A 22553-nucleotide genomic window follows, 5' to 3' on the forward strand; every position below is an offset into this window, starting at 1 on the left:
TAGTCAAGTGGTGCAAGGAGATAAACGTGAACAAAGAAGAGATGGCCCATGTTGGGTCAAATGCCAGGATCTGACGGGTGGTTGCTGCTCCTTTGAAAACTGCAGTATGCTGTGCTTTTTCCTAAACAGCAGAGTGATTGGGGGTAGACACAAGACTGCAAAGGACTCAGGGGTGGGAAGGTGGTAAGAAAATACAGGTGGCAGGCAGGAAGGGGTCATCTGAAGTGCCCACCAGAAAAAATGAAGGAGAACCAGATTCAACAGGGTGTTGTGTTCAGGTCAGGAAGGCACCAGATTACCATCAACTGACCACGAATGTGACAACGGAGTCCACGGAGTTGAGGGGGTCGTGGAGGGAGGTCACACTTTTTTTTATAGTAAGGACAAGCTAAGTCTTTCTGAAAACAGAGAAGACAGCAAGGAAAGAAGAGATAGAACTAAGGTGAGAGGCAGGTACAAGGACAGGCAGTGGTGGGAGGGGTTGAACTGCAACTTCGTGAAGGGTGACCTCAGCAAGAAGGACAAATCGCACTTCCTCCACGGGCTGTTCCATCCTAACCTCTTCCCTGCCCCATCCCTGCTCTCCAGGGCTTCCTGACATATTTCTCTAGGGAAAATACCCTTGGGAAAAAAAATAGAATGAGAGTTCTAGTCTAGCCTGGGCAACAGAGTGAGATCTTGTCTCTTAAAAAAAAAATGCTCAAAAAATCCAATCTTCTTGTTTTTCCTCTTGTTAATCACCTCTTTCAAATCAGACTCTAAGTCACTCAAAGGTTACGATGATCTGTCTACTATTTTGTCCTATGCGGGGCCCAGCCCACAGCAGATATCTCATAAATATATTTTCTTGATGCTCTGAACTTGGAGTCGGTCCCTAGCAAGGTGGGAACATTTTCCAGAGACCTCATTCCTTTGCATTGTGACTCAACGCTATCCTCCATGAACTAGGACTCTTGATTATTTGGGAAGGCAAGGGCAATGGCTGAGAATATCAGACACACTGCACCTGAGAATGCTGAAGAGGTGACTATCTGATCAGTCAAGACATAAAATTTTATAATTCCATAATCCAAAACCTTTCAGGCACAAAGCCAGAACCTGTGAGGATCTCTTGGAATTCAGGGGGAGAAGAAGTGGCATTCTTGAAGGTGCTGGTATGTATGCACCTCCACAAACCACACTCCCCCCCCGCAACACACACACACACACACACACCACACACACATGCTCAGTCTCAAAATCACGAAGTCATCCTACTCAGCTGTTAGCTCAAGACCAGTGGTTTTGCAGAGGAGCATAAGCTCCAAATGTCAGGTATATACCACAGGTGAAATAGATCCAAGGATGGCTGAGCAATTTCTGACTCAACCACTTGTGCCATCTCTGCCAGTAAATGCTCTAATGGTAAATCAGAGAGACATAGCATCAAAAACTTTAGGGAGAAAAAAAAAAAAAAAGCTTTAGATGCCCAACTTAAAACTCAACATAAGGGGAAAGTTCAGTCTGCACCTAACTTGCAGATAAAATCTGCAGTGTGCTTGAATATGACAGGCAAAATATTAGTGCTGACAAGAACAAAAGCTTAGTATAAAGACAAAGGAGGAGTCTGAAAGAAGTGACCACGGTCTTAGGATTCAATCACACTTGTTGTTAAGTGTGACGTGCATGATGTGGCATCAAGTACTGGCTTCTCTGTTGGAAGTCCAAAATATCTTCCCTAGAATGGATGCTCTCAGAGTCACACGGCCAGAATTAAGTCCTGTGGAACAAATAACTGATGTGCAAAAGGATCATTCAATGCTGGACTTTTTCAAGCCTCTAGAAGATGGGAGAACACATAGGCACTCCCCCAAAGAGGCCAGCTTTCTCTTCAACTGAAGGTTTCAGAAGAACTACGAATGTTCTATTAGTGTGTTAATTTGGGTTTGGAAGAAGTTAGAGAATGCAGCAAGGAAGATGAAATTATGCTGGGAAACAGTACCCTCCTAGGCAGAGAAGCTTTATCCCAAGGACGTGCATGCAGAGGAGTCAGGGTGAAGAAGAACCCAGGCAGAGGTGGCAAAGGCAAGAAGGAAGCATCAGCCGCACGCGGGTTACATTACCTTGATGGGCTCGCATTTCGGGAAGGGTCTTTTCTAAGACTGCTAATGCTTTTCTATGGTAATCTGCTTGGGCTTCTAATAACTGAGAACAGACCCACATTCAAAAACAAAAGTAACGTTAGCATCGGATGGACACACACACAATGGCTGAGCAAAACTAAAAATGAAATCTTTTGCAAAAAAGCTAAAATGACTCCATTTTAACAACGCTTTAACATTTTGTCAAGGGAAGCTGCTTACCGTAACAAAGAATTTGCCGTACTCCCCTTCTTTGGCCATAAAGTTGTACATGTCGGCTGCAAGTTGATCCTGGGTAAATGGAAGAGGAGACGTTACTGAAGAAAAAAGAAGTGAAACAAAATGGCACCTGAGAACAATCTCTGTGAGCTCTTAGATGAAAAAGTGATGCAAAGCGCCACAGATTAAATGTCCAACAACTGCCTGGTACAACCATACGGAAAGAATAAGGAAGCTTCTCACATGACTGACACAGAAAGATCTCCAAGATACATTTTTAACACAGCTGGTTAAGAAGCAAAGTACAGAGCATTACTTATGGTGTATTAACATTTGGGTTTAAAAACGGGTGGAATGGCCGGGCACAGTGGCTCACACCTGTGATCCTAGCACTTTGGGAGGCTGAGGTGGGTGGATTATAAGGTCAGGAGATCGAGACCATCCTGGCTAACACGGTGAAACCCTGTCTCTACCAAAAATACAAAAAATTAGCCAGGCGTAGTGGCGGGCGCCTGTAGTCCCAGATACTCGGGAGGCTGAGGCAGGAGAATGGCCTGAAACCTGGGAGGTGGAGCTTGCAGTGAGCCGAGACTGTGCCACTGCACTCCAGCCTGGGCAACAGTGTGAGACTCCGTCTTCAAAAAAAACAAAAAACAAAAAAAGGGGTGGAAGAGTATGTCATATTTTTATTTTGTTTTTATTTTTATTTTGAGACAGAGTCTCACTCTGTCACCCAGGCTGAAGTGCAGTGGCACAATCATAGCTCACTGAAACCTCCACCTCCTGGGTTCAAGGAATTCTCCTGTCTCAGCCACCCTAGTAGCTGGGATTACACGCGTGTGCCAGCATACTTCTTGTATTTTTGGTAGAGACAAGGTTTTGCTATGTTGGCCAGGCTGGTCTCAAACTCCTGGCCTCAAGTGATCCGCCCAACCCAGCCTCCCAAAGTGCTAGGATTACAGGCATGAGTCACCACACTCAGCAATGTCATATTGTTATTGTCACATATGTATAAAAATATGTCTTGATGAAAAAAACAAGAAATTAGTAGCAGTTATTACCTACTGGGAGCAATGGAAATGAGGCAGAAGGAGGATAATGGTGGACGGAAGACGTCATAGTATACTGTTTTACACGTTTTCATAACCTAATGTAAATTAGTTACATATATAAAACTTAAATAATCTTGTAAACAGTGACAGGCTGAGTGTGGTGGCTCGCACTTACAATCCCAGCACTTTGGGAGGCTGAGGTGGGAGGATTGCTTGGAGCCAGGAATTTGAGACCAGCCTGGACAACAGGGCTAGATCTAGTCTCTAAGTAAAAAAAAAAAAAAAAAACACAAAAACCTTTTTTTTTTTTTTTTTTTGAGATGGAGTCTTGCTTGCACTGTAGCCCAGTCTGGAGTCCAGTGGCGCAATCTCGGCTCACTGCAATCTCCATCTCCAGGTTCAAGCGATTCTCCTGCCTTAGCCTCCTGAGTAGCTGGGACTACAGGCGCACGCCACCACGCTCAGCTAATATTTTTCTATTTTTTAATTGAGATGGGGTTTCGTCATGTTGATCAGCCTGGTTTTGAACTCCTGACCTCAAGTGATCCTCCCCCCTCAGCCTCACAAAGTGCTACGATTACAGACGTGAGCCACTGCACCTGCCCAAAAAAAAAATTTTAAGTGACAGATTAGGCAATTAGGTATGTACTTTCAATCTTCAAATATAAATATACATAGGAATTATATATATGAACATTTATATGCTGGAAAATACATATGTAGAGAGAGTTTTTTTTTTTTTTAATGTAATGACTTCTGTTTTTGGCATCAAGGTACACAAATTAATGTGAAGGGCCTCCCATTTATGATAAAAACCTGGAAATGCTAGTTAGGAGTAATGAACATCCTTTTAGAATAACTGGGAAAGCAATAAAGTAAATTCCTTGATTCCCCTCAACCCCACCATACACACACATACACACAAAGAGAGAAAGAAGAAAAAGAAGCAGAAAGAAAGAAAAAGTCGGAAAGCTAAGCATCAATGGAAGCTGGGGATGACCTGGGGCAGGTTTGTGCCAGTCTTGGTGACCAAGGTGTTTGAAGCTTTGGGGCCTGGTAAGGAGAAACAAGTATACATGTATCATGCGTAAAGATAAGATTCCTGAAGAACTGTACTCTAAATGAAAGAACAGATTAGAACAAATGCACTTAGCATCACATGGAAATGACAGGGAAGTACATCTGTTTTGAAATGGGCTTTAGGTCTGAGAAACATTGGCCGAGAGATTTCACAAACATAGACCTGCTTTCATGAGGGTTTGAAGTTTAAATTTACTGACATGTGGTCCCAGAAACCCCAAACTGATTTCAGTTTAATTAAAAATGGACGTGGACTGGTAATACTCTCTGGTAAGCCTCATTCCCAATCCCTGATAGTCCCACAGATAAAGCCCCTCTTAAAATTACTTCACAATAATTACAAAACACATGAGGAAATAATCCACCATAAGCAAACTCCTACCACTCTCACAGAAAATTTCAGAACAGAATTAACAGAAATTATCAAATAAGTATATTTAAAATGATTTACAAGAAACACTAGAAAAGAATAATGTAGTATCAAAAAGGGCAGATTTGAATAATTAGAACTTCAGAAATGACAAATATAGTCAATGAAATTAAAAACTCAATGTTATTTGAGTAGCAGACCAGACACAGCTAAAGAGAAAAACAGTGAAACAGAACATAGATCTGAGGAAATTACCCACAAGGTAAGCATAAAGAGAGAAGGAGGCAGAAAATATTTCCATAAGTTTTTACCATTTGAAGTACTGACAAGTGTGGAAGTTGAGAGAAGAGACATCAGCTCATGATGACTTCCCAAACTTCTACCCAAATTTGTGTGCAATAGCCAAGAGCTAGGTTAGACCAGATATTAAGAAGACTGCTGGGTAAATGATACTGACAAAGCTACAACTCTTTGGACCACAAATAAGCCATTGTGACATTATTTTACTAGAAGCATGTATCTGAATATCATCTTTTAAACATAAAAAACTTTTTAAAACAAAGGCATAACTTTGTGAGTTTAGTTTTAATTTCTACCCACTATATTATTTTTATATTTTTATTATATTTCTACCCACTATATTATTTTAAACAAGTCATTTAACTACAGTTAACTGATCAAGGTTTGCTACTTTGAAAAGCAAAGTATGTCATGACCTAAATGAACTAAAACATAACAGTTTTAACATTAGCATGAAATTAAAAAAAAAATAATTTTTTTAAAACAATGAAAAATAAGAGCAGGAAAAATCTAAGTCAATGCAGACTTAGACTCTAGTCTAGAGACTCCCCAAAGACCTACTCCTTTACCATCTCAAATAATTTACCACCTCAAATAACATTCAGAATGAACATCAATCTACACAGGTGGATGCAGAAAGAATGAGATCACGTGACCATCTAATTTATCTATAATTTATGAGATAAAAAGCTCTATTTCTCCCAAATTACAAACCAATTGTTCAAGCAACATTTTAAAAGTAATCCTTATCTTCTCCAAGGATATATGAGCCACTTGCTGTATATTAAATCCTACATTACAGCATTCATTCCAGAAAACCTATACTATTTCACTGATCTATTTTAATTCTTCTTATACAGTTTTACTTCTTTTCTTTGATTTTCTTATGCATTTTTAATTGCTGTAACTTTATTACATGTTTTGCTATGGTTTTCTTTCCTTTTTTCTGACTTCATCTTTAAGTAAGCTTAGACATCTTGTCAAGTTTTTAAAAATATCCTATTTGAATTTAAAATGTTTATTCTGATCATAAAATAATAGAGTCTTAGACAGTAAGAAAGAAAAAAATAAAACCTACCTTTAAAATCATTCAAAATATTCTGATAGACATTATTTAAAACATTAAATAACTTACATTTGAACTTTCATCCCTCATTTGCAAAAACCGAAAAGAAAGATGCAAGTACACATTTATCAAGGAATTCTCATACCTTGCACTGTTCTACTTTATTTCCAGCTTCATCCATCTCTTCCTTTAGAGTATCTATTTTTGATGGAAGCCCCTGAAAGTTGGTTCCTGAGGATTTGTGAGCTTGGTTCCACCTGCAAAACAATGGGGTTGCCAGCATTTGAGAACCAGCTGTGTATACTCAACAGGTGGAGGTAGGACCTAGTGGAGATAGATCCTTCCTCAAAACTGATTCTACCTGGAAGGGGTATCACCGCCCAGGATGCCAACTTCTCTTGAGCTTATCCTCTAAGAACAGAAGCAGGCAAAAGGAGACGTTAGCTTTCCACCATGACAGGACTCTCATAGTGCCAGGAGTAGTGATCTGCTTTGAGCATAACCAACCACATCTTGTCTCACACAAACTCCACTACTGGAGAAAAATCCATGGAATCCCTTTCTTTTGGTGGCCAATCATGGAATCCTTGCCACTGGAGGACAGCAGGGTGGTCTCCTTGCTCTCTTGCTTTGAGCCGAAATGTTCCCTGTGCCACTGGGAATCAGCTCCTGCTTCTGAGAACTTCTTGTGGCTCTTTCTACTACCATAATAGTAGACCTATGAATCTGTGACCTATGATTACTTTCAGCAAGTAAAAGCCAGAACTTCAACAGTGTAGCTCTCAGGCTGGGTGCAGTGGCTCACGCCTGTAATCCCAACACTTTGGGAGGCTAAGGTGGGAGGATCACTTGAGCTGGATCAGTCTGAGACCAGACTGGACAACACAGCAAGACTCCATGTCTACAAACAACAATAACAATAATAATGTAGGCATTAATCAATAGCAATAAAAGCACTAAAAAGAAAAAAAAAAGAAACTAAAGTAATAATAGGGGATAAGTGGGAAATAATCACAGAAAACAATTTCTGATTTTCAAATGTGCTTTGATCTTCTGTTTGAAAATGGGTATGTCTGGTGTTGTGGAAAGCTCTATCACTTTAAATGTAAACACAGATGTTATAAAATGCAGCATGAAAACCCATGTTAGCTACTTACTAAACTTTCTAGACTGCTGCAGTGCCCCAAAATGCTATGTTCTGCCCACTTCGTGTTCCTGACGTGACACACTCCTCCACCGAAAGGCTTCAGCAAGTCCACCAAAGCAAAACTGGAGATGCTATATTGTGAAAGCAGCATAGACTTCAGAGTCTGACATGCCCAAGTTTGGAGCTCAGCTTTATCTCAACTAGTTATGTGACCTAGTTAGTGACTTAGCCTCTATGCATCTCAGTTGCCTCATCTACAAAACTCACACTGTCTGCCTTGCGGAATTGTCATGAGGAGGAAAGGCGAGAAAAGTGCATACGCACGCATATGATGTCTGGCATATAATGGATTTCTACTTAGTACCACTTTTTGTCCAGGGAAAAGCATGAGGAATGAGTAAAAGTAGAAATATTCAATTGTTTTAGCTTCTCCAACACCTACTGTGATTAAGTGAATAAGACCGTGAATGCAAGATCAAGAATCAGTATTAAAATCACCTATGGGATACACGTACTCGAGGTGCAAAATTCCTGTCAGATAAACATCTATAATACTGCTCAACCAACTTTAGTGTGGGAGCATTTGCTGCCTTGTTTAATTAATCATTAGAACATTCTTCTTTCTCTTGAGCAAAAATGTATCGCAGGGTGACCTGCACTCCCAGCTACACAGATTCCAATTACACATACAGGCCAGGCATGGTGACTCACACCTGTAATCCCAACACTGCGGGAGGTCAAGGAGAGAGGTTTACTTGCGGCCAGGAGTTTGAGACCAGCCTGGTAACATACCGAGACCTTGTCTCTACTAAAAATAAAAAGCTGGTGCTGGGTGCAGTGGCTCACGCCTGTAATCCCAGCACTTTGGGAGGCCAAGGCAGGCAGATCACCTGAGATCAGGAGTTTGAGACCAGCCTTGTCAACATGGTGGAACCCTGTCTCTACTAAAAATACAAAAATTAGCCAGGTGTGGTGGCGCATGCCTGTAATCCCAGCTACTAAGGAGCCTGAGGCAGGAGAATCGCTTGAACCCGGCATCTTGGTTGCAGTGAGCCAAGATTGTGCCACTGTACTCCAGCCTGGGTGACAGAGAGAGACTCCATCTTTAAAAAAAAACGTAGCTGGGTGTGGTGGCATGCAGCTACTCGAGAGGCTGAGGCAGGAGGATCCCCTGAGCCCAGGAGTTTAAGGCTGCAGTGAGCTATGATCACACCACTGCACTCCAGCCCAGGTGACAGAGAACATCACATGTACACACGACCAGAAGACAGTGGACTTTGCTGTCAGAATCCTAACACTGCAATTTATGCTCTTGAAGGCACAAAGCAAGTCATACAGATAATATATGCAGGTCCCTCCCTTATCTGCAAAACAAGTCTCCTCTCAAAAGTAGGGAATGTTATACTAACCTCTACCCTGTTCCCTCCAAGTCACATGGAAAGGCCTATGCATTTAGAGTCTAGTACAAAGTCTGGTGCACACTGAGCACCCAGTTGATACCAGTTGAAAACACAGATGAACAAATGAACATGGATTGGTGGGAGAATCAAAAGGGCCGACATACGATGAAAGTAGCTCGATCCCTGGCATGTGGCAAGTGTCAGGTAAGTCACTTGATAATTGCACTAGCAGAGTCTTCACCACGTGTGAATTCCTAAATATACCTTTTCTCATCTCAACATTTCTTAAATCACAACTCATCTTCACAACTGACTTGTACATTTAATAAACTGGTGTTTATTTTCTCCAAATCACCTGATATTAAATCAGTGATGCATCTAATACTCAACCACTTCTTAGAAACAAGGAAATGCACCCCTTTTATTAGAGCCATAAATCTGTAATAGAAGCATGAGACACAGAAGAACTCAATAAATGACAACTCTATCACCACACATCTGTCAAACAGAAATAATCATATCTGCTTCACAGGACTGCAATGAGGATGAAAAGAGCTGACAAAGCTGGGGTCAGGCAAGCCACCTGCTTTTGTAAATAAAGTTTTATTGGAACACAGCCATGCCCATTCATGTATGCATTGCTCATAGCTGCCTTTATGCTACAACAGCAGAGTTAAGCAGTTACAACAGGGAGCAACTGCAGCACCAGAAAGATTTACTATCCAGCCCCTTACACAAGAGGTTTGTCAAACCTTGTGATAAAGCAGGAAACAGGACTGAGGCTGGTGGTGCCTGTTTCCCTATTCCCAATTGTCACATGCCTGAGAAGAAAGCCATGTAAGTCAGTGACAGAAACTCCACGGAAGGCCAGGTACCAAGGCTCATGGCTGTAATCCCAGTGCTTTGGGAGGCCAAGGTGGGAGGATCACTTGAGGCCAGAAGTTCAAGACCAGCCTGGGCAACACAGCTAGACACCATCTCCACAAAAAATTTTAAAAAGTAGCTGGGTGCTGTGGCATGTGCCTGTAGTCCCAGCTACTTGGGATGTTGCAGTAGGAGGATCACTTGAACCTGGGAGTTTGAGGCAGCAGTAAGCTAGGATCGCACCAGTCTGGTGCAACAGAGCAAGACCTTGTCTCAAAAAAAAAAAAAAAAAAAAACAAGGAAAGAAAAAAGCCAAAAAACTCCATCAAGGACAGAGCAGAGGGAGCAGTCCTGCCTGAATCATGACAGACTCCTTCGCTGACATCAGTCCCCACATCAACAGCGTTGATTTGGCTACATTGGTTTACATGAGTTCCTGCCATGTGAGTGCCTCCTTTCTTGGTACTGAAGGTATTACAAGTACACAGGGTTTGTGACACAGCGGGACCCTCATGAGCTGTTAGGGCCACAGATGTGTTTATTCCTACACTCTTAAGAGTTGGGCTCTCAGAACTGCCACCATTCCCTCTGCCGTTAAATATACTCACTTCATTTTCCTTAGATTATTTCCTTTCACTGCTGGCTCACTAAGAACAGGATGGTCTAATGACAACCCCACTGCCACGCTTGGGAGAACGAGGCCTATAGGGAGTGCTGGCAGGCTGGCACCCAGTCTGGGGGTCAAATGCACAAATTGGTGACCACTTCTATTGTGTCTACTGTCAGTGGTCTTCCTTTCCCCGGTGCTGGGAATGGGACACAATGCTGCGTTGCTGTCTCAAGCCGTCTGTTACCTGGCTCTGACGGAATCCCAGTCTAACACCAATTTTGCAAGCTGTTTCCTCTGTTTCTGGATGTTGGGAATCTCCACCTAAAAAGAAGAACACACCAAATGGGATGCACTTCGGGGCTTTTAGGTCAACCATTTTAAAGGACAGTGTTTACAAACGTTTTTTCTCTAAGGCAAAGGATTTTGTACCTTCGATTGACTCCCCGTATTTCCAAAAAGAAGTGTATGTTAAAGCCAGCAACTACTGTTAAAATTTTAACATTCACTGTCCAGCCCACACCACTCTTGGCTCTTCCGTGCTGCACGGTGAAGCACCCACCTCGGCTATGCCGTACAGAGGGTCCACGATCTCCTTCTCAACAAAGACTTCGTGCTGGGAGAGCTCCAGAGCCAGCTGATTCTCAGCATCTCCACACGTCTCCAGCATCTTCCTTTAAAAACAAGACACCCCAACAAAGAGCATGTGCTCATGAATCAGGCACTGGATTATCATGTGGATGCAGCACTGCTTGCCATGTGACAGGAACGCATTAGGGTGCTACCTAACACAGCCTTTAAAATATTATAAATTTAGGGTGTTGCCTAAAACATGAGTCCACAGATATGTGCTTTAAAATAAAAATGACTGTCTCAGGCACGCACTTTGTGTGTGGGGGTGACAGAGGGATGTGTGAACAGTGAGATAACAAATTATTCAAGAATTAGATTCTCAAGTCAGGTGAAAACCAAGTGTTCACAAAATACTCTGAAACTCTTTTAAATTAGACATTAAGGTCATTACATGTTATCTTATGTCTCTGAGGCCAGCCTCGGCCAGGCTCCCTTTCTGCTACGCAGATGAGATAGCCGGCTAATACTTAAGGGCCCTGTTACATGAATATCACGTTTCCTTTTAGTGTTCTTGCAAACATGCAGCTGATATCATACAAAGTACATGTGCAGTGATATAACTCCACAGTCCCTATCCCTCCCTCCTCTCCTTTCCTTCCCGCCTTCCCCTGCAAGCTCTCTGTGGGATCCTTTTGACACCACAAATGTATGTGGCACTGGTGTGGGGTGGCCATGGTGTCGTAGTCAGGAACATGCTCTCTGGTGCCAAGCTGCCCAAGTCTGAATACAGGCTTTGCTCTTCTCCCGCTGTGTAGTCTCAGGCAATTTCCCTGCCCTCTCTGTCAGTAACCTCGTCTGTAAAACGGGAGTGATGTTGTGTGTTAACATGGTTCTAAGTGCTGGTATGACCTACCTACCTCCTAGGTTGTTTTGAGGATTAAATGAGCTATTACTTGGAAAACACTTATAACCATGCTAGCACACAGTATCACTCTGGTGTGATGAGGATGGCCATAGAATGAGGAAGCACCAACAGGAAAAACTTCCAGGCTCGAGGGAAGGAGGATGCTGACAGGTGGGCACAGGCCATGCTCCTCCCAGGGTCCCCAAACATGGCAGCAGACAGGAGAAAGAAATGGTGAAGAGTGGGAGGAAACTATTCTCCAAAGGACAGCGAGAGAACTGCAGATGCTGAGAAATGGACTGAAAAGCCTGAAGGTCTCACCCCGCTGGGAAGCAGGGCCTACTTCACAGCCAGAGAGAGCAGACAGGGCTAGAGGATACCAGCCTCACGGCAGGAGCAGACAGAGGGAAGGGTATACCTTCCCTCCTACAATAAAAACTGCTTTGTTCTTACCTGTATTTTAAAATTATTTAAAGAATACATGCCAATTGTAAAAAAAAAAATTCAATAATTCAGAAAATACACTCTTTTTAGATAACTACCATGGATGTTTTGGTGACCACGTGTAAAGGATGTGACTCTAAGAACTGAAAGGGTCTGGTCAGAGTTTCTAAATCTGAGCTAACACCTGGAACACAGAAGGGACCAGGTTCTTTCTGTCCAAGATTAGGAGAATAGGCATTGATCCTATCAGTTGCTTTTTTGTTAATGGCCCTTTCTGCCATCCAACTCCAGCCTGACACCTACTAAAAGAAAGGTTCTCCAGCAACCCAGCGGCCTTGACCCCACTTTCTCCCAAAGAGTCTGAGCTAGTCTCCTAGCAGATGAGCCATGCCATCAATGCTCACAGTCCCTCTCACAGGTCCTACATACACCACCTGGCTCAGCCACTTCCACCAACCCACATGGCGCTTGGCACTCTGAAGGCAGCAACTCTTACCCCAGGAGAGAGTCTTCCAGCTGCGTTGATGCTTCTTGCATATTCTGAGCGAGAGCTGTCAGAGGCAGTTTTTTCTGGAAGACAGAAGACAGTGTGTGTTTTTTCTCATTATTATTTGATACCCATTCTCAATGATCTTTTTCAGAACATCATTCAATAATTTCTCCTTCCAGGCAAATTACACAGGTGGGAGACAGCCTGTCTGGGTTCAGGTTCTGGTCTCATAGGTATTAGTTGTATGATGATCTCTCTGTTTCAGTTTGGGGCTATCTGTTGACTAAAGAAAGTATATCAAGTACCTAACACATTGTAAGTATTCAGTAAACGTTAGCTGTTATTATTATTGCTGTTGCTGTTCTTCTGCTTATCATTATTTTTGTTTGCTTTTTTGAGACAGGGTCTCAGTCTGTCACCCAGGCTGCAATGCGGTGGCATGATCCTCCACCTTCCAGGTTCAAGCAACTCCCCCGCCTTAGCCACTGAAGTAGGTGGGATTACAGGCCTGCATCACCATGCCCAGCTAATTTTTGTATTTTTGGTAGAGATGGGGTATCCTGACCAGACTGATCTCGAACTCCTGAGCTCAAGCAATCTGCGTGCCTCAGCCTCCCAAAGTGTTGGGATTACAGGCGTGAACCACCACACCCAGCCTGTTTCTATTATTATTAATGAATCAAAGCACACTATGTTCAAGGCACTAGGGACATGAGAGAGAAATAGACCTTGCTCTCTAAATGGTTATCCTGATACGTAAATGCAATAAAGTGCTCAATTTCAAAAGCTTTTGCTACAACACTCATTCTTAAACTGGCTTTTGTTTTTTTTTTGTTTTTGAGGCAGAGTCTTGCTCTGTCACCCAGGACAGAGCGTAGTGGGGCAATCTCAGCTCATGGCAACCTCTGCCTCCCAGGTTCAAGTGATTCTCGTGCCTAAGCGTCAGGCGTGCGCCACCACACCCAGCTAATTTTTGTACTTTTAGTAGAAACAGGGTTTTGCCATGTTGGCCAGGCTGGTCTCAAACTCTTCACCTCAAGTGATCTGCCCTCCTCGACCTCCCAAAGTGCTGGGATTGCAGGCGTGAGCCACTGCACCCAGTCTAAACTGGCTCTTAATTTGGCTATCATTCTAAAATACAGCTTTACTTAAATGCTAAAAACTTCTAGCTAAATATCCAAACAGTTTTTGAATACAAAGCCACTCATTTTCCTACGAGAGATTTGTTTTTCAGCTGGCAATGACCACAGAATCACCTGATCTAACGTTCTAATCGTACAGTCAAGGAACCCGAAGCCGAAGGAGGTTAAGTGGTCTGGCCAGGCACCCCAGAGAGAGGCAGGAGTCAGACCTGAGTGCTGATGGCCCCGGCCTCTGTTCAGTGTCTTCCCTATGGGCCAATGGCTTATCTCAGAAGAGGCCTGGCAAGTACAAGCGGGCTGGTTATAACGTCATAATCTGCTAACAATAAATGCTTTCAATTCTGCAGCAACCCAAATAATTTCACCTGCCCAGTAGAAAGGACATTCATGTTAAAAACACAGGGCCCACCCCGGCATGTCACCTGACTCTTCTGCCTCCAAAGGGCTCCATCTGATACAATCGTGTATATACTGGCTTGTACTGGACAGACTATCTCTACAAGGCTATACAACAAGCTACTAAGAGCAGTGGCTCTGGAGGAGGGAACTGGGTGCCTGGGGAAATGGGCTGGGAGGCACTTCACTGTAAGTTCTTTTGTATATTCTGAATTTTGACCATATAAATGTAGAACCTATTCAAAACAGTAAACTGAAATTTAAAAATAAACAAAGGCATTCACCCATTTCCCCTCTCCCCAAATTATTGATTTTTTCATTTTAATTTTTTATAGAGACAAGGTCTCACTATATTGCTCAGGCTGGTCTCAAACTCCTGGTCTCAAGCAATCCTCCCACCTCGGCTTCCCACAAAATTATTTTCAAATAAATAAATAATGGGCACCATCTGTGCTACAAGGAGACTATTCCCAGCTGCCTCATTTCTGGACAAGGAAGATATGAGAATAATAGGGGATAACTCCTCCTTCTGGTTATGCTGCCTTTCTAAAGGAGGTTAAATACCTACTAAAGATCAATGCAATAATTAAGACAAATATACTGTGCAACTCTGGAACTTTGGGAGTCTGTGGAAAAAAAATAATAGAGAAGTCTATTTTGACAAGCATCACTCAAGATGGCAGCTGTAAATAGTTTTGTGGTTTCCCTAACCTGACCCCAAAGCCACAACCATCTTGTTTCCTATGTACATAAACAAGGAAACGCTGCTTAACACATGGGCTCATTAATCAAGTATCAACACCGAACTCCTCCACAGGGAGGGCTTTGTGCTTCCTACAGGTGAACAGCTATCATCAGGGATGAATTAATGAATGATTAATTAAGTATTGAGACAGGGTCTGGCACTGTTGCCCAGGCTGGAGGCCAGTGATGCGATCTCAGCTCACTGCAACCTCCACTTCTGGGGCTCAAGCCATCCTCCCACCTCAGCCTCCGGAGTAGCTGGGACTACAGGCACGTGCCATCATGTATGGCTCATTTTTTATTTTTTAGAGAGATGGGGTTGTGCCATGTTGCATAGGCTGGTATTGAACTCCTGAGCTCAACCAATCCGCCTGCCTTGGCCTCCCAAAGTGCTGGGATTACAGGAGTACAGCACCATGCCTCGCCAGGGATGAATTTATGAATTTTAAAAGCTCTAAAGACTTAATTTGTAAAACGCATGCCAATCGCACAAAAAGAAATAATTCTCTAATCTAATAATCTATCTTATCTGACCCATGAGAGTTGTACCATGTCAATGGTGGCTGGACTGAGAAGGTCACCTGCCCCATGTCTCTTTCCTTCCATTCTTGCCTCTTCCCATGCAGGGGGCATGTGATGAGGCCTCTGGGAGGCTCCTCCTATGTTTTCTAGAGCCCTGGAGACTGCTGCAATTTTCTCCCTATCAGTCTTCTCTCACCATTATTGTGGTAACTCCTCTTCCCAAGTGCAAAGTGCAGGCATCCTCAAAACCCTGTCTTTGGTACTTTTGTTTGACGTTAAAGGAAACCTAAAGCATTAGGTTTCAGAAATGAGGACCAAGCACTTTTGCTGCAGGTGCCTGGAATATTCCCACCACCTGCCACTAATTTCCCTCCTTTACAGGGCAGACACCACCTCCTCCAGGAAGCCTCACCTGACTACCTCCCTCTTCCTTTGGTACCCATTCTGGGCCCCCCACAACACCCTGTGCAGGTTTTATTGAGTATCTTGTTTTATAATGATCCATTTGTATGTATCTCCCCCACAAGACCATGAAAACTTACATTTCATTCATTTTATATTTCCAGCACTTGTACACAGTAGGTGTTTGATAAATATTTGCTTCTACTGAATATATGTGACACTTGGACTGTGTCTCAAGGAAGACAACAGGAACTAGATAGAACTGTGAGGGACAGTAACATATTTGGGGACTGGTGAGTGTTATGTGGCTGACACAGAGTGTGAATGGGAGGAAGTAGGAGACAGCGAAGCTGATAAGGAGAAATGGAATCAGCTAAGAAAGGGCTTAAGCCATGTAAAGAGCGTGGACTTTATCCCGGGCAATAGGAACCAGCCAGTGTCCCTCAGAAGAGGCACTTCAAGCATTAAGATACTTCCTGTGTGGAACTATTTCACCAGGCATTACAAAACGTTTAGCATCTTGGCCGGGCGCGGAAGCTCACGCCTATAATCCCAGCACTTTGGGAAGCCGAGGAGGGAGGATCACTCGAGGTCAGGAGCTGGAAATCGGCCTGGTCAACATGGTAAAATCCTGTCTGTACTAAAAATACAAAAATTAGCCAGGCTTGGTGGCGTACACCTGTAGTCCCAGCTACTCGGGAGGCTGAGGCAGGAGAATCACTTGAACCGGGTGGTGGAGGTTGCAGTGAGCCGGAATCGCGCCACTGCACTCCGGCCTAGGTGACAGAGCAAGATTCTGCCTCAAAAACAAACAAACAAAAAAAAGTTTAGCATCTTGGTTCACCCTCCAAATGTCAGTGGTGTCTGCCAGTCCCTATGATGACCGAAACTGTCTCTATACATTTCCATATGCCCCTAGAGGTGTAATTCTGGTTCCTGTTAAGAACCACTAAGCCAAGATTCTTTTTTTAGGCAGAAGGATGATAAGACTGATTTGTATTTCAGGAAAATGACTCTGGTGATTGGGCTGAAGACAGACTGGAAAGGAAATTACAGATAGGAAATGTAGCTCAGGAGGTGACTACAACAGTCCAGGTGAGAGGGAGTCAGGTCTTACATTAAGGCCAAGGTGGTAGAGATGGAGTGGAGGTGAGCAATTTAAAATATTCACAGAGAGAAATCAAAGGACTTGCTAATCAGGCAGTTATGGGGTTTGGAGGATAAAATAAAAGGGAAGCCCAGCACAGTAGCTCATGCCTGTAATCCCAACACTTTGGGAGGCCAAGGCGGGAGAATTGTTTGAGCAACCATTAGCCAGGCTTGGTGGCGCGAGCCTGTAGTCCCAGCTACTTAAAGGTTGAGGGACGAGGATGGTTTGAGCCCAGGAGATTGATGTTGCAATGGGCCAGGATCATGCCACTACACTCCAGCATGGACAACAGAGTGAGACCCTGTCTTGAAAAAAATAAAAATAAAAAAATAAAAAATAACAGGGAATATAAGAAAGCCCCCCAGTTTCCAGCCTGCATAAAATGGTGGATGGAATTCAGAGAGTCAACACAGAAGGAAGAACTGATCATGCATGCTAGAATAGACATCTAAGAGAGTAAGTTTTTGGCTTGGTTGAAAATGGCTTAGAAGTCACTGGCATAAACACATCAGTTAGAAGTCATAAGAACAGAGGAGGTGACCCAGAGAATATGACTTGGAGAATAAGGAAGAGAAGCAGAGAACCTAAGGAAACAATGTGAAAAGGGTAAGCAGAGCAGAAGAAGGCAAGAGAAGGACAAGGAGCTGCAGGAAGCAGAACCAGTAGGCTAGGTCTGGTTCTGAGGGACGGAGCTTTGCGGCAAGTGTGGAAGCATAGGTGTATGTAAACTTCCATTCCTGTGACAGACGTGATTGCAGAATCCTCACTGTTGTGCAAGAGTGGAATAACCCTGCTGCCACGGTGCCCCATAAAAGTCTGTAGGAAACATAAAAGGGTAACATAGATCATCTGCATACTATTAATAGTTCTCACTTTTGAGACACCTGGTGACAATATAGCAAATCCCCTGTGTGTCACCGAAACTGTCACTTCAATGTTGCATGGGCTCTAAGGTTTACTGCATGCTCATAAGCTGGAAACTTGTAAAAGCAAGGATGGAACTCCCTCATGAACAAAGGTTGCTGTGCTCCACTGGCTCTACCTAGGAACTGAATGCTCTGAACAAGTGGACCCTGGAACAGACACTGGAGGGCTCTCCTAGAGTCCATCCCTCTTCCTCTCTATACTAGTATCCTGATTCTTCTCAGGGATCTACACTGGTCTTGATAAAGTCTATGAGCTGGAGGTAAGGCCATAGCCCATGCTCTAGGCCTGGGCCCAACTACCTTAAACCAATTGGCACATCCCATCTCCTCACCCCCTATCCATAGTAACTAGGGTGGAACAGAACAGTCAAAAATGGGGAATGTAACTCCATACAAATCAATGCAATGGAAAGCACTTTCAATCTGCCAAGAGTTTGGAAAAAGCAGCTTTCTCACGCCATCAAGAAAAACTACTGGGGCCAGGTATGGGTGGCTCACGCCTGTAATTCCAGCGCTTTGGAAGGCCGAGGTCGGAGGACTGCTTGAGGCCAGGAGTTCTACATCAGCCTGGGCAACAAAGCGAGATCCCAATCTCTACGAAAAAGTTCAAAACATTAGCCAGGCATGGTGGTGTGTACTGTGGTCTCAGCTGCTTGGGAGACTGAAGCGGGAGGATCTCTTGAGCCCAGGAGTTTGAGGCTGCAGTGAGCTATGACTGTACTACCGCACTACAGCCTGGGTCATGGAGTGAGACCCCATCAGGAAAGAAAAGAGAAGAGAAGGGAAGGGAAAGCGGAAAGGGGAAAGGGGAAGGGAAGCAAAAAGAAAAGAAAACAAAAAGAAAGAAAGAAAGAAAAAGAGGCGGGAGGGGAGGGAAGGAGAACTACTGGGCAAGAGGCTCTTCCACTGGCCACACTCAAGGAACAAGTAGCCACAGCAGCTGCCAATAGCCAACTTGCCACCATGAGGGTGCCTGTCTAGGGACAAAGCAGACACTGAGGGCAGAGGAGAGAGGAGGAAGGAAACTGGGTTTTTCATTACATTACTGAAATGTTACATGAAGCCTGACCTCAAGTCCATCCCAACCTCTGGACTTTTCAGTTAGCAAACCAATACATTACTTCTACTTCAACATCAATTTAAGACAGGCTTTCCGCTTTCTGTCAGCAGAAGATGCATAACCGACCCAGCCACTCTCTTATCAATGACACATGATCATGGAGCCTTCAAAAGCACCTGGAGAAGATTCCGCGTAAGGAGTGCTTCCAGCCCAGCGATGTCTTAAACACAAAAGAATGCTATGGTCATGCAGTCGTCATGAGCATGCTTGGTGACAGAAGTCACCAAAGGCCAATCCACTGATGCCACTTAGGACAACCAACCAATCCCGGGGTTGAAAAGCCTCAGAGAGACGCAGGAACTGTGGGTCTGAGTCACATCTGATACTCACGTGTCTCCTCTCGGCATCGGTGCCATGCTGGCCCTGGAAACATGCCACCAAGCGCTTATGGGAATGGTGGCATACTGACCGCACCGTGTCCAGGCGTCGCTCAATCTGACAAGGCAGAGACAAAAGAGAACAAATTCATCCTCTTCCTTTTGTGGTGTCTGCATGCTGGTAGGAAAAGCATGGCTGAATCTATGCAGGGAAAAGGGATGATCTTGGCTGCAACTTGCTGTCGCGCTGAGTGGTGCCAGTCAGCTTACACACTACAGCACCAGAAAAGCACCAGGTCGGACCAGGCAGAGATGCGAATGAATGATCCAGGCCCAGACCCACTGCCAAGTGGAAAAAACCACAGAGATGCCAAAGAGCTCTCTCCAGCTCATGGCAGCAGAGCCTTCCACACAATGTACATCAGACAGAAGCAGCAAAATAAACGTTCCACAATTTAACTGCAAGATCTGTGTTTTCAAAATTTTTCCTTATTGGGTTTGAGGGTATGTGTGTGTGTGTTTTAAATAAACCTCTAAAGCAGAATGGGCAGTCAGCTTAGGGAACCCACGCATCATAAGCAGCTTCCCAAAATACTATTGCTAGAATATGGCTGTTTATGGCAAAGAGAGCTGCTTTTTACAGGAAGGAATGCCAAAAATGTGTATTCTGATGACTCATGAAGAATGAGAGCAGGCCCTTTGGGATGCTTTCTATTTTAAAGATAAATCAACAAATTCAAAACAGAATACATTTTGACCCCAAACCATTTTATGCAGTGAGATGGCTTGTGCCTCTTTCTCAAAAGAGCAGCGTTTCTTCAGATCCAAGCCCATAGCCCAAGACTCAGGGCTGGCGGGCAAGGACTTAGGAGCAGATTCCACATTACCTTCCCCAAATCTTGCATTGACCAGATTTTCAAACATTAGAAAACTAATGCACATTCATTTGCCACCAAAGAAAAGCAAAAAATGAACAAAGTAATTCCATAATTTAATTTCGATTCCAATTTCCACTAGAAGGTAAACTCCACAAGGACAGAAGCCTTGATCTGTTTTGTTCAACTGATTTCTCCCAGTGCCTTATCTTTCACAGAAACAGAAGGTGCTCATTTAATATCTGTTGAGAAGACCCATGTCTATTGAGTCCCTGTGCAAGGTATTCAAGGAACAACAGCAAATAAATGCTGGTTCCGCCCCGCTGGGACGCAGAGCCCCCTGGGGAAATGCCACACAACTGCTCTAACAGAGATGGGAAAAAAGAGGCAGAAGAACACAGGGCAAACAAGGGATGTTTCACGTCAGAAACAGTCTCTGTGGCTTGCACTGGCGGTAATAACAACAACAGATCACTAATACCTAGCACTTACCACATACCAGGCTCCGTTCCCAGCGCTATTCCTGCTTAACTCATTAAACCCTCCTAACAACCTATGAGGTGGATACAGCCTTTCCCTCAGTTTAGAGAAGTGGAAACTGAGGCACAGGAAAGTTCAGTAAATCCCTGAAGCCACAAAGCTAACCAGGGGCAGGCCTGAGACTCAAACCCAGGTAGCTGGGTTTCAGATCCCCTTTTCATCGTCACGCAACAAAACTGATTTTCTTTCCTGCTCAAAATCACACTAATTAATTTTATTCTGCTTCTGGTTAAAAAAAAAAAAAAAAAAAAAAAGCCCACAAGCCTCAATTCTCACATAGGATTTTTTTTCCATTCTTTAAACAGATCATTTAAAGGAGACTGTATTTTGTTACCTGTAATAGATCTTCACTGAGGACTTCTGTTTTCTCAGCTCTGTGGGAAAAATTAAAAGTTCAGAGTTAGAAATCCAAAAGTGAAAGGCAACTCCTAAAATTCCATAATTATTAGCCTGGAGTTTAAAGCAAAACAGGCAGAAATGAATTTAGAAGGGTTGGCGGGGGCATTTTACCAATTTTTACATCAGACAGTAATTTAAGCAAAACCAAAGAAAAATAACTAAACAAACTTTGGGGGGAACAGCAGCCCCAAATAAGAACAAATAATCCTGAGTAGTGCTTCCCCAACTTGAGCAGGTACAGAATCACCAAGGGCAGGAGGCGCTGACATAAAATGCCATTTCCCAGGTCCCTCTGGAGATTCTATTCTAATTCAATAGAGCCTGCATTTTTAACAGCCAATCCTTGCTCAGAATTCCAGTGCAGGAGGTCTCTAGACAAGGCTTTGAGAAACACTGTTCTACAGAAGCTTAAACTTCAGTTCACAACCAGAAACCTTACGCAAAGATACAAGTCTAGACCATCACACACAATAACAATTAGTTCCTCCTTCAAATTCCCTCTCCATCCTTACTTTTAAAAGAAACAAAGTATTTCCACAACCTTCTCTGTTATGCTTTGAACTACTACTAATTTCATCGACCATTCCATTAAACCAACACGGTGGCCAGTAATCAGAAGAGGCATTTCAAGCTGGTGGAGTCTCAATTGTCAGACCACAATAATTTTTATTTTTATGTTATTATTATTATTTTTTGAGATAGTCTCACTCTGTTGCCCAGACTGGACTGCAGTGGTGTGATCTCGGCTCACTGCAACCTCCACCTCCCAGATTCAAGCGATTCTTGCGCCTCAGCCTCCCAAGTAGCTGGAGTTATAGGCGCATACCACTTCGCCCAGCTAATTTTTGTATTTTTAGAAGAGACGGGGTTTCACCATGTTGGCCAGGCTGGTCCCGAACTCTTGACTTCAAGTAATCCGCCCGCCTTGGCTTCCCAAAGTGCTGGGATTACATGTGTCAACCACGGCGCCTGGCATGAAGGAAATTTTTAAAAGACAAAGAAAAAGTATGTTTCAGTTCTGAACAGTGAAGGGAGTCAGGGGAAGGCTGTCAATGAACCAGAAATTCAGAATGGGGGTTGCATGATCTTGGCCAGGAACCAATGCAAGAGAAGGAAAAGCTCTTGAGCCAGAAAGTAAATGAGACCCCTACAATGACCTTGAAACGCTGCTAAGCTCAGAGCAGTGCCAAGTGTGGGCTAGGGAACATAGTGCGCTGCTCCTCCAGTTTCCACTTAGGGCAAAGGCACGTTAGTCAGAACGGGGCACTGCCACGGGGGAGTCTAACACTTGTCATCATGGCACTGTCCAAGTTAACCTGGAGATGCCTATAGGGTGGCTGGCTCACTCACCAGTTTCTGCAGGAAACTGGAATTCTGACCTGAC

The 22553-nt window shown here is 43.7% G+C and overlaps 1 protein-coding gene across 5 annotated transcripts in view; it reads right to left on the minus strand.

The window, feature by feature from the left end:
* ARHGAP17 (Rho GTPase activating protein 17) overlaps positions 1-22553 on the minus strand; it is a 97236-nt gene that overhangs the window by 39318 nt on the left and 35365 nt on the right. For all 5 annotated transcript variants that reach the window (XR_002726521.2, XM_023192917.3, XM_023192921.3 and 2 more), the window contains exons 2-9: positions 21105-21144; positions 19369-19473; positions 12643-12716; positions 10788-10899; positions 10473-10549; positions 6353-6464; positions 2343-2411; positions 2103-2184 (exon numbers count right to left, since the gene is read on the minus strand). Coding sequence is in view for 4 of the 5 variants with exons in the window: in XM_023192917.3 (XP_023048685.2) it covers positions 2103-2184; positions 2343-2411; positions 6353-6464; positions 10473-10549; positions 10788-10899; positions 12643-12716; positions 19369-19473; positions 21105-21144 (671 nt within the window). In the remaining variant the exon portion in view is untranslated. The remainder of the gene's footprint in view (positions 1-2102; positions 2185-2342; positions 2412-6352; positions 6465-10472; positions 10550-10787; positions 10900-12642; positions 12717-19368; positions 19474-21104; positions 21145-22553) is intronic.

This window comes from Piliocolobus tephrosceles, chromosome 17, assembly GCF_002776525.5.
Source record: "Piliocolobus tephrosceles isolate RC106 chromosome 17, ASM277652v3, whole genome shotgun sequence".
Classification (NCBI taxonomy): domain Eukaryota; kingdom Metazoa; phylum Chordata; class Mammalia; order Primates; family Cercopithecidae; genus Piliocolobus; species Piliocolobus tephrosceles.